We start from the raw sequence: 13,249 nt of genomic DNA on the forward strand, positions 1-13,249 counted from the left end.
ACGCGAAATTTACCTCTGTTGTAATTAACATAGAGAAATATGAATGACTTGAATTGAAGTACAAAATAAATTTCAGATGAAAATTACTATTGTTAAAAAGCATTAAAAAATTGTGGGGAAACAGCTTTACCGAATAATGAGTAGTAAAACATGACTGTTGATGGGCTATCAAAGTAGTAGTAATATGGATGAAGGTGCCTGCGGCTCGTAGCGTACCTCTTTGTTCTTGAGTGTGTGGGCGGGTGAGTGGGTGAGTGGGTATGTAGGTGGGAGCGTGGGTAGATGGGTGGGTGGGCAGATAAACGAATAGAAAAAAATTATTTAACCAAGGTAATTTCCTCAAAATTACAACGTAGTTTTGTTTGCACAAAGGATGTACACTAGCAAAATAAAAAAAAAACATCTCAAAATAGAGAGGTTTCCAATTGAGTGTCGTAAAACAAAAACCAAAGTAATTACTCTGGCCAACCGCAACAGATGTAAACAACACAACGAGCCAATCAGAATTCGAAGCAAATACATGTAACTGGCGTCAAGCGTGGGAAAACATGTGTAGCCAAAACACGATTAGTTTTGGTTTGGTTTCCCATTGGTTGAGAAAGTGGCGCGAGTTTTGTTAACCAATCACAGAGCGTAGTAATGCAAAACCAAAGCAAACGCGAAATTACTTTCGGCACTCAAATGACAAAACAAGGCTAAAACCAGTAGCCCAGGACTAGGAGCCTCTATCTGTATTAATTCCCTGAGTCAAGGCTTTCCCGAATAGATGTATTACTCGTGCCGGTACGGCAAGGCTTCGACCCGATTTTTTTTTTTCGCGTACCTTTTATGCACGACCGCGTTAGATCTGGTTACAAGGGGAAGCACGCTTTGCACTGCGCGATTCACTGCTTCGGCGTTGTTTTGCGTCTGGAGAAGGGACACATTCAAGGGCATTGCTTACTGTCTGTGTTAGTGTTTGACCAGACTGTGGTTTTATCAAAGCGAGGAGCAAGCGGACGACTCAAATCATCATTAAAGCCGCAGACTTTCTCAATGTTTGAGTGCTCGCTTCTGGGAATTAACATTACCAAAAATTAGAGGTTTGATTGCGAATTTCAAACTGAAATAATAGTATTCTTATTGACCGATTCATCGTAGAAATTCGTTTCAAAATTGACTCACAATTCCTTAAAATCACTTGCGTAGGGAAAATTGTTGCGTTCGCTTCTTGGGGGTTAACCAAGGTTTATCTGAATAAATTTTCATTTCTGTTTCGTTGTCGTTGTCAATAAGTCGTTTGTATAGTGCAGGTAGTTGTAGGCAACGGTTGATTAGCGTTTGTTCTAAGTTAGTAAACCAGCTTTCCAGAGTGAGTCGTTAATAGTAATCTGAACTGTAGATAATGCACTTGGCAGAGTCCCAGTCGATTCTGTGGTTCGTTTGTAAATGGTGCTCAGCAATGTGATTATTGATATCACCATTTCTAGTTGCTCGGTTGTGTTCAGTCAGTCGTACGTTTAGATTTCTGCCGGTCTCACCAATATAAGTGGCCTGGCAGTCGCAGCACTTGATCTTGTAAACTGCTCCCTGTCTACGATTCGGTTCGTCTTTGTCCTTTACTTTCGTCAGTAGTTGTCGTAAAGTGGTAATAGGTTTGTGAGCTACACGGATGTTGTAGGTGTATGTTGTAGTTAGGTGTCCAAAGCTTCCAAGGGAACGTTGCCGTCAGCAATGGATTAATGTGCATGCTATCGCAAGCAACTGAGAATATCTAGCTAACTTGAAACCGCTGCCAGAAATACTCAGCCCCTAACAGGAAGTTAGGGAAAAAAAGTCAATGTGTCACTGCTCAGGATATTTATCTTCCATATGTCTATGTCTATATTGTTTCATTTATGTAGATTCGTGAAGCACACCATTATTTGAACACCTTAAACTTATAGATGTTTGAAAAGCTTCGATGATTATAATTCTTGAAGCGTTTTCAACATCTAGAAAATTTTTCGTTTAAAATATATTTTCGGGGGATATTGAATACGGCTCTTCCCAAAATCGAATTGAAGAACTTGGAAAGGGGTTCTGACTGATCGTTGAAATAATTTGCATAAAAGTAAAAACATTAGACGAAATTAACTCAAAGTTTCTTTACCAAGTAAACCTCTTATCAAACAACTAATTCCTGTAGATACAAAACATCTAAGGCCAACTTAGACGGTGTTGAACGCACTGGTACTTGATGCCAAAAATCTCGTGCACAACTTTCGTCATTCAACATCGTGTACGCCTACGATTGTCTTAGTTTTTTAAAACATGTTTCATTACATCCTACATTTAGTGTGTTGTGGGCGAAAAGTTGTAAGTTACACTAAGTTGTAAGTTACACTAAACAATTCATTTTATAGTTTTTGTCGCCAGTATGTCGCTTACAAAAAGGTTTCAGTGTCTAGATAGGCCGTCACGATCAAGTGCTTAGACTGAAATGAAACAGATAGAAACTACTGTCATTTAATCTTCCTCCTTATAAGTAAAATCGTTCTTGTCTTGTGCGATCTTTCCTCGCCCTTTTAAAACACGACATCCTATGTAGCTACATTGTAAACTCACGTGTATTATTTGTGTTTCTCGAAATTTTTCATAACTTTACTATAGTGTCAAACATAAATGCCAAGTGTAGAAAAAAGCAAATAAACCATTATGTGATTGTCCTGAGTGGCGCTGCTGCTGAAAAACATTTTATAAGTGGCTAGTAAATTTACATAGTAATGGAAAAATACATTTAGCCACAATTGCTGTCATTTAATGCGTCTTCCTAAGGTAAAAACTCGCTTACAGTTATTACAGCACTGTGTATGGTTACTTTATAGATTCACAAAACTATTTCTTTCATAATGTTAGCAGAGAAACAAAAGCAAAGTGCACGACAAAACTAACAAAGCAATAAAATATTATCTGATTGTCATGGGAAGCAGCTGTGGAAACACAGAATATGTTCAAAGTTATAATTTGAAAGAAGCGCACCAACAAAACTTATATCATTTTTCTTTTTTTAACTTTGTTTCCTTTTTTGTGCCATGAGGTATACTGGCTAACAGTTGTCGGTTAGCAATCTATTTTTAGACCTCCAAACAGATCGTGCACATTCATAAACAGCCGCCTATCGTGTCGTGATGAGAACAGAAATATGTGTCTAAAAGCCGGAGTCATTATGCAGAACTAAATTTTAATTTAAGAAAAAAAACCCAGATCATATCAACAACTGAACTCGCCATGGCCGAACAGTTCTGCAGTTACTTCTTGAAGGAAGTCGAACAACTTGTTTATCTTCACGGCAGTTTCCTATTGGCATTTTGCGTGTTAGACTTGACTTTTTCTTTAGTGGCTACTATTGGGAATCTTTTAGCTCTTCGCGGCCTTTGGAAAGCCTCATCGATACCTGTTAATATAAAGACGTTCTTCCTGAGTCTTACCTTCACTGATCTTGCCGTGGGATTGTTTGCACAAGTCATGCGTGGTGTAATAATCGCAGTGACGCTCAAGACAGCAGCCAATGGAAACTACGACTTTGGGTTTCTCTGTCCAGCAAGTTTAACTGTTTGTTATTTTTCTTTATTTCTTCTCGCCGGCGCATCGTACCTTAATGTAACCGCCATTGCTGTCGATAGACTTCTCGCTATATCTCTTCACCTGCGATATCAAGAACTTGTAATTTCAAAACGCGTTACTATAGCCTTGGTGTCCTTGTGGATCGCAAGCGCTGTCTCTGCCTCCATATTCGTATCACTTCACGATAGCCGCAATAACATTTTAGTTGCGGTTATTTTTTCTCTTGGTTTTCTTCTAACATCGGTGGCATATATTCGCATCTACAGAGTTTTACGATACCATCAACGTCAGATACAAAGCCAATTTCAGCACCGGCAAAATAGTGTTCAAGTTTTGGAACAAATGCGGGAAATCAAGTCCGCATTCAATACTTTGTTTGTGTATGTCGTTTTTATCGCTTGTTATCTCCCGTATTGGATCTCTACGATGATTTTGATAAGGAACAGTTCTCAAGTTTCTTCTTGGACAGCTTACCATGCCATATTTTTCTTCGTTTTCCTCAATTCTTCTATAAATCCTCTCGTTTACTGCTGGCGATACAGAGAAATTCGTGAAATTGTCAAGAGTACAGTGAAGAAAATATTCCGCATCACAGCGGAGACTTAGAATGATACCTTCCCAACGTTTCGTTAGTGAGCAAGTATCTTAGTGATTGTTATAGAACTCATATATGCCAAAAAGGCCAACAACACATTCAACTTAGCCTACATTAATGGCGAGAGAACATAATTAGTGGTTTGCGGTCGTGACAAGGGTTCGGTGGCAGGAAGTAGGGTTTTGGTCCTCCTGCTCATGGGGCCCTGAGCTAGTTGACATTCCTTCAAAGAGTGCTTTCCGGTGATCCAAAATGCTAAATGGATGTCTTTGGATTTTCGGAGTAGCCGTTTGTCTGTTTTAACCACTGCTTCAAACTTTCCATTGGACTTGCTGTCACCAGAGCTAATGGTACGATTCTTGAATTTCTTATGTCTTTGAGAACTGCGCAGGTTCCCGGGAGAAAAACTGATGACAAAAAAGTTGTCACCGACCACAGTGTCAGGACACCCGTATCCGGCGAATTAATTTTCCGGCTTGGTCATCGGTACAGTAACAAGGAATTTTTCGTCTTTGAACAAGAACAATTCAGTCGCGATCCGTCCCCACGGTTGTTTTGTTACTTTCATACTTTTCAGTGTCTCCTTTGGTTGCGCGCAGTTGCCTGCACGCTTGGCATGATTCTCGTAGCTCTTTCATCTCCGCGGACATATCGGGCCAAAATATGCACTCTCTCGCTTGCCTGTGACATGTACATTCTGTTTTCTCGCTTCCCGTGGCTTCTTCGGGATCACCACACGTTCACTACTGAAGATTAAACCATCCTGCACCATTAGGCCTGGACCCTGATGATTTTTTTCTCTGGATCATTTTTATTAGAGTTTGCAGGTGGCTCAACAGTTTGTGTTTCCTGTCAGATTTCTTCTCCTCTTGAATCTGAGATCAGTATACAGCCTGCCATGTTAACAACTGAATTCGAACTCTTGGTCTTCAGATTCTGGGCTGTTGGCATATGCTCTTGAAAGCAGGTCGGCCAGGAACATGTTATATTCTTGCCACGTTAGTAGCAGACTTTGATGTCATATCAGTTGTAAAGGCGTCATCCTGCACGTCAGACGTTGAGGTGCACAAGCTATGGGCTTCTTCAGAATGGACACGAATTGTTTATGCGTGATTGCTGTGCACTTGAACTATCGCATCGGACCTCTCTAACTGACAGGTGGACTGGCCTTGGAGTTTAAGCAGACATCGATGAATTTCCTTGGTGTAAGCTTTCTTTCTTGGAGGAGTATTTTTCTCGGCTGGTTATTTCTCACGCCAAGGACGATTCTGTCTCTGATTAGACTATCTTGTATAAACTGAGAAAAAATTACATGTTTGAGCAAACTTGTGTAATGCTGCCAAGTATGCATCGATAGACTCATCTCCTTCTTGTCGTCTGCTATTAAAGACGTATCTCTTGTAGATCTCGTTCATCTCACCGATCGCGAATTCGTCCAGCTTTACCAGGATCTTGGACAATTTCTTCTTGTCTTCTTCGGACTCGAATGGAAAGCAATTATACATACGGATCGCTACTTGATATTCTTCTGGCTATGCAACCTGATTCGCTTCAATTGAATAATTCTCCTATTGCTGCTCGTAGGTTTTCCAATTTTCTGATGTATTTTCTCTTAGGTTGAGCTTTGCCATCACATTTGTTATTCACGGTGCTGAGGGCGGTGTCGCTTGAATTCCACTCGCAGAGTCCTTCGCTTTACAGCTCTAACAACTTCGGCAAAAGTTGTTCTGAATAAATCCGGCCTGTGCTACCATGTTTCAAGTGTTTTTCACTGACAGAGAACACAGTTCAGATAGGATACTTGTAATCCATTGACGAACAAGCTCAAAAGTAACATTGTGAAATTCGAGAACACTGAATGCCTAATATTTGTTAATAAACTCATACAACCAAGGCTACTAGCTGCGAAACCTCTTACGATCCTGTGGTTATAATGCTGATTTCCATGGATATGATCACGAAAGGAAACAGGTAAAGACTGCTGTTATTTAACGGTTCTTTCTTAATGTTCCGCTTTCGCTCAAAATTTTTATCTCCTTGATGTTATGATTGTTTCTGTTAAAACATTTTTCACGCACCATTTTTCCTTAATTTCCTGTGGCACTCGATAGTTCTCAAATTTGAGTTTTCTTATTTCCATTACCTAGGAGCAGGCAGAATCGGAATTCCAGTAACGGCCTGACATCATCTACGGGCCTTGTGAGGAATCGAGCATCTGAATTAGGAAAAGAATGTTTTAGTGGTAATAAAAGGCTGTGAGCTACATAGGAAACAACGCTTTTACATTGTCTTGGGCAATTTTTGCTGTATGTTCTCAAATCAAAGAAATATCCTGGGCGTCGGCCATTTTGAATAACTGCTACCTTCTTTTGCCTCTCCCGGCTGGCTCTAGCTATGTTCAGATGGCCTCAAATCTTAATAATTCCCACCACGATTCCTATGTATTTGTATGTCCAATTTGGTGCATTTATTATAAAGTCCAGGATTTTCTCCTTATTTGACACATCCCCTGGACAAAAACATTAGAAAACCATGTCATCTTTCAAATTTATATTGAGACGATTTAGATGGTAGTGAACAACAGGCAAATTTCAAGAATGATTCATCAAATATGTATTAAGGCTAAAATTTCAGTAATTCATATATGAAGAACATATGCGAATGCATAGAAAAATAAGCACATAGGATAAGTGACGCTGGTAAGACAAGTTTGTTCAACTACAATTTATAAGCCGAAATAATCCAAAATTAAATAACTTAATTTTTTCAGTAAGTTGAAAGATCTATGCCTGTTTTTTCCTCTTGAAAGGTAAAACAACTATTACATATGCACAAAAGCATATAAAAAACCAGGAAAGATTTATTGCTCGACGTTTCGGGGTCATCGTGACTCCTGATCAAATGTTACAAAAGCATGTGATTGAGATATTATGATGCTAATGACCTGATAAAAATGATAGTATGTAAAAGCTATCAATACCAGCTAATGGGAAACTTAATTATACCGACAGCGTGTAATATTGTGTTCAAATAAAATGCGAGATTGAAATCGTACACATGCTGAGACTGGCCTCAGACCGTTTTGTTTATAATTCGCTAACAGCTTCCTAATTTATTTTCTTTAAAGGTAGCCTTGTTATCAACTTCTCAATTGCTCAATCATTACGTCAGAAACTACACTATTTTCTCCAGACCATCTGGAATAAAATGGGTTGAGCCCCCGCTCAAATTAGATCAATGGCTTGTTGCTTTAAAAGGGTTTTTAGTGTCATGCCACCAAGCGCGCCTTGGTGGTGTGCCTGTTCAGTGAACCAATCAGACACATCGTACACATACTGAGACTGGCCTCAAACCGTCTTGTTTATAATTCGCTAACAGCTTCCTAATATTTTGTTTAAACGCAGCTTTGTCATCAACCTGTCAATCGCTCAATCATTACGTCAGAAACTACACTATTTTCTCCAGAACATCTGGAATAAAATGGGTTGAGCTCTCGCTCAAATTAGTCCAATGGCTTCAAGCGCGCCTTGGTGGTGTGCCTGGTCAGTGAACCAATCAGATAAGTCCATCCACCCCCTCTGGAGTTTGTGATTGACAGTCTAAAAACCTCAAACTCAATAAATAGGATCGATATGTTTCTAAGATAGCAGCCAAAGAAAAGGGTAACCTGGATATTACCCAGACTGCGATGGCCGTCCAGTATTGCACAAGCAAACTAGAAGATCTATCACAACTTGTTCACTTTCACAGGACTTTGTTGTCAACGTTTTGTGCCTTGAACTTGGCATTTTCAGTCCTAGCGACACTTGAAAATCTTCTGCCTATTTGGGCTCTGTGGAAAGCCTCGTCGATACCCGCTAATTTAAAGACGTTGTTCCTGAGTCTCGCTTTCTCAGATCTTACAGTGGGTTTGATTGCGCAATTTGTCTTTGGTGTTCTCATTGCACTGATATTAGATATGACAGCAAATGGAAATTATTACTTTGACTTTCTCTGTCCGACAGTCCTATCCATTTGTTACTTCTTTTTGTTTCTTCTCGCTTGCACATCACTGCTGAACGTATCTACCATTGCTGTCGATAGACTTCTCGCTATTCATCTCCACCTACGATATCAAGAACTTGTTACTTCAAAACGGGTCATTACAGCCGTGGTGTCTTTTTGGTTAACAAGTGCTGTCGCTGCTTCAGTTTTCATTTCACTTTCTAACATCAGCAGAATGATAATTGCGGTTGTGGAAGTCTTCGGACTTCTTTTGACTTCTGTGGCATATATTCGTATTTATAGAAACGTAAGATATCACCAAAATCAGATTCAAAGCCAACTTCAACGACCTGCCGATGGTCAAGCCAGGGAGCTACTGCGTCAAAAGAAGTCCGCCTTTAATGCTTTGTTTGTCTATCTTGTTTTCATTGCTTGTTATCTTCCACATTTTTGCTCTATAGTGTTAGAGATAGCCAGTGGTTCTCGAGTTGCTTTTCAACCAGCTGCCCACGCCTCATTATTTTTCATTCTCCTAAATTCGTCCCTAAACCCCATAGTTTACTGCTGGCGATATCGAGAAATTCGTGACGTTGTGAAAAGCACCGTGAAGAGAATGTTTCGCATTACCGAAACTTAAGATGGAGAACGAACTTGTGATCATTTAAGAAATAATCAATGAATGAATCTCTTCTATTAACGGACGAAAAAAGCTGAAGGTGAATGCCCAACATTCGCTTGTAGGCCTGTCATTTATTGTGGTGTTAATGTTGAGCTATATAGAAGGTGAAACAAATACAGTAAATGATAATGCATCAATACATAAATAAACGAATGGATATTTAAGTGCATCATGTTCGTATCCTAAAATATAGATGAAACAAATGAAAATAACAAAGAAACTGGCAAGGAAAGGGTTTTCTCCCTAACAATACAAATGTTGTTTTTCGCAACAGAAATTGCAAGATCTCCTACCTATGCAGTAAACAACAGGAAAATTTCAAACACGCAAGGAATTTTTAAAATGGACAATTTGATGTTTTCTGTGTTAAAGCTGTCAGTTACAACAGAAATAGAATATCAAACAATGCACTCTCACGCAAACGAAAAGGCATGTATTAATGAATTGGCATGAAAATAAATACGAAAACCATGACTACGTTAATAATCATGAAAGGGGCAAAATAGACAATAGTGATGGGCCATCACTAACCAACAGAAGGAATCCGTTTGTTTGTCTTTTTTATTATTCATCTTCAAGCCATATTGCGTAATACAAACGGGCAAAGATCTGGTGATTAAACGTGTCTTCTGGTTCTAATTTTTATTGTTCTTCCACTTTCCTGCGTTCAAATGTCACTCCTTTCGATAAAATAATAGATTGCCAGATATATCACGGCGACTGCAGATTAAAAAATTATTAAATTTCGCCTTTAGACCACAAACGAAAAAACACCCCGTTAATATTTCCTCATCATTGTCCACAATCAGCATAATGCTCTACATTAGCAAATTCATGAGGGAGGAAGTCCTTAATCAAAATAGCCCATTACTTGAAAATTTGAGCTATAATCCCTTGCATCTCTTCCAAAAACTCTAATATTACAATATCAGATATTGTGATATGAAAAACAGTACTTTCTGAAAACAAAACTGATGCGGATTAGCTCGGCCAGCATTGAGAATAATGCGCTGGAGCTGTCCTAAATCAGCTGTAAGGAAAAAATCAACACATTTACTTAAAGTTTTAAAGTAACTGAGGTAAAATCAAAATATGTTTGAACGTATTTATAGGTTTCCTAGACATTAAAACTAACTAGCATCTAACTAAAACACTGCAAGAATTTTCTGAAAAATTTAACAAGGGTAATGTTACTGGATACTATCACGAAAGGAAACAAGATTAAACATGTCACCTAACGTTTCTACCTTAAGTGGATACCTTCCTGCCTTGCCAGTAATTTTTAATTTCATCTGCCGCGCGCTTATTAAGAGGTGCATGATGTCTAGTAAGATTTCCACGCGTATTTCGTATGGTATCTCTTCTAAAACATCATGATAAATATAGCATCGAATTTAAAGGAACTAAAACCATTGCGTGATTGCCATAAGAAGCAGCTGCTGTATGGAAACAATACTAAATTACTATTCAAGACATTATATTAAGTGCAACACGCCGAGACAAAGAGTTCCTTTTATTCATTTAAATAACCTTCGATTCGTGCCGTGAGCTGCCAGCTATCGGTTTGAGACTTTTTTCTGATCTACGAGCCGATGACGAACGAATGAATGCTTGACATCGACTTTTCGTGTTCTGATGAAAAGAGAACAACTGATCAATGACTTACAGCCGGCGTCATTATGCCAACTAATATTTTAATCAAAACACAGATCGATGATAATAAGTAAGCCCATCATGGCCGACCTGTTCTGTTCTTATCATCTGGAAAAAGTGGAACAACTTGTTCACTATCACGGAACCTCCCTACTCGTGTTAAACGTCTTCGAGTTCATATTTTCACTCGTGTCTTCTGTTGGAAATATGCTTGTCATTCACGGCTTATGGAAAGCCTCAACGATACCCGCTAATATGAAGTCGTTGTTCCTGAGTCTCGCTTTCTCCGATCTTGCTGTGGGATTGCTTGCCCAACCAATGCGAGGTGTTATCATTAGCTCTTTGTTAAGGATGGCGGCGAATGGAAACTTTAACTTTGACTTCCTCTGTCCAGCAATTTTAACCATTTTTTTGTTCATTATATTTTTCCTTTGCTGCGCATCGTTCCTACATATAATCACCATTGCTGTCGATAGACTTCTCGCTATTCATCTTCATCTGCGATATCAAGAACTCGTTACTTTAAAACGTGTTATTATAGCCTTGGTATCTTTATGGTTATCAAGTGGTGTCGCTGCCTCCATATTCATTTCAGTTCCTAGCAACCATAACATGGTAGTTGTGATTTTTGCAGTTTTTGGGCTTCTCGTCGTAACTGTGGCATATGTTCGCATTTTCAGAGTTGTAAGGTGTCATCAGCATCAGATACAAAGACAATTTCAGCATCAAAATTCTCAAGCTATGGAGCAACTCCGAGAAAGCAAGTCCGCTTATAATACTTTGTTTGTCTATGTTGTTTTTCTTTTTTGTTATTTTCCATATTTGTGCTCTACAATTTTGCTGATAACTAACACTTCTCGAGTTTCTTTCTGGGCAGCTTATTACGCCACTTTTTCCCTCGTTTTCCTCAATTCATCCTTAAACCCTTTCGTTTACTGTTGGCGATATAGAGAAATTCGTGAAATTGTAAAAAGGACATTGAAAAACATATTCCGCGTTACGGAGACTTAAATGTATTGGACAGACACTGCCTTGAGAAACTTAAGGTTAATTAAAGTTGAAACAAGGAAGCAACTTACCTACCGTAAGAATTAAATCATAATTATTTTGCAGACTGATCAAATACCATCTCATTTGGCTTCGGCTCAAAAGTGTAAATAATATTAAGTAAAGAGGAAGAACGGCTCTTTTCACCTCTGCCTAAACTAAGGATGAACCTTTTTTGATCCAAAACTTCGTCCTTGCCTACGTGGTAACCAGATGTTTAGCAGTTTGTCTGGCCCGACTAAATCCCATAACTCTTGGCCCACTTTTTTCTGGTTAGCATATTTTCTTGAAAAGTATAAAACGCAAAGCACAAGTAAAATCCAAAAACTGTGAGACGTTCAAGTTGGTGAGATGATTTTTTCTTCAGTATATTCTTTCTCGTTTGGGTTCGTTCGTCTGATTGCCTCGTTGTTGGACCAGATGCTGCTTCATTTTCTAATCTGACAAACACGAATTGTGGCCTCAGGGAGTTATCCTGGCAAGCTTTCCGTCTCTGTTTCTAAAGTTGGTCACATCGGTCAGTGATCGAGAAGTCTTTGCAAGTCATTAATTTTCCTTTCCTTATATTTTCCCTGAAAGCTGCCTTATAAACAAATAAACGTAAAACGGCCAATGAAATTGGCTCTTTCCTTTGATGTGAATCAGTCAAATCGAGCAGTTTACCATTTGACTTGAAATGTTAAGTTTTCTCCCATTTATAAGAGATTTAACAAGATGTTAGCCTCGTTTTATCCGTGGTGTAAGTTACAGATACTGATTTTTTCCGCTAGCTCGATTTATGGTCCGTCCGCTCACTTTGCCCGGCTCTCGCACACTGATAATAAGAGGTACATATGAATGCTTGAATAACCTGTCTCTGTTCGTTCAGTAATTGACTGAGCGACACAGAGTACAATGATTTGTGCCCAAAATTTCTAGAACAAATGTAAATTCTTATAAATAAAGGTTTGGTAATACACAAGCAAGTAAAAATCAAAGATAAAATCGAACGACGTTTTGGAATCGTCATGACATCATCGTTCGTTTGATTTTATCGTTGATTTTACATATTAGAGAAAACTAAATTAAATGCGAAATTTATTTTAGTTTTAAGACAAAGATATATGTCGAAAGAAGTTAAATGTTAAAATAAAGTTCTAAAACTTACAAACACCAATGAGTAAGCAGAGTAAACTGAAGACTGTATTATTGAGTAATGAAGAGGAAGACTAGTCCCAGGTGGAGACGGGGAGCGTTGCGTAACTCCGGCCCGAGCGGCTGCGAAGGAGACTAAAGTAAGATCAGATTGTCAAACAGTTGTAAACCAAGATGAGGTTTTGTTTTCCTAGTCGGTGCCTCCAATTAGCTACGTTGGTGCTAAAGGTTATTGACACTGAAGTAAAGTTAATTAGATGAAATCGTTTTAAAACGCGATATTACACCGAGGTGTTAAATATCAAACACGGGGAGAGACTCACCCGATTTCCAAACATATGACAATTCCCCCTGGCAGTACCCCCATGGCAAGTCTCCTCACAGTTTCCTTTTCCGTGTTTTGTATCAAATTCTTTGAACGAGTAAAAAGAGAGGGATTGTGCTGAAGAAATATTTCACACCTTCAGTGACATTCATAATGAAAAACATTACGATTTCACTCGCGAGGATTTTCTAGATTTCAATCGTACTGTTTGTTCACATGGAAATCAATTGTCAAAAACGGAGAATTA

General features: G+C 38.8%; 1 protein-coding gene across 1 annotated transcript; it reads left to right on the forward strand.

Moving 5' to 3' along the window:
• The first annotated feature begins 10,382 nt into the window (after positions 1-10,382).
• On the forward strand, positions 10,383-12,862 carry LOC146489960 (melanocortin receptor 3-like). Its single transcript, XM_085088713.1, has one exon. It carries the CDS (start codon positions 10,557-10,559, stop codon positions 11,505-11,507), a length of 951 nt encoding a protein of 316 aa, XP_084944839.1. The 5' UTR covers positions 10,383-10,556; the 3' UTR covers positions 11,508-12,862.
• Positions 12,863-13,249: the final 387 nt, after the last annotated feature.

The sequence above is a fragment of the Pavona decussata genome, unplaced genomic scaffold (genome assembly GCF_977016875.1).
Source record: "Pavona decussata unplaced genomic scaffold, jaPavDecu1.1 SCAFFOLD_2, whole genome shotgun sequence".
Lineage (NCBI taxonomy): Eukaryota > Metazoa > Cnidaria > Anthozoa > Scleractinia > Agariciidae > Pavona > Pavona decussata.

Coding starts and splice junctions, on each gene's coding strand:
- LOC146489960 (XM_085088713.1), top strand. CDS start 10,557: ATGATAATAAGTAAGCCCATCATGGCCGACCTGTTCTGTTCTTATCAT.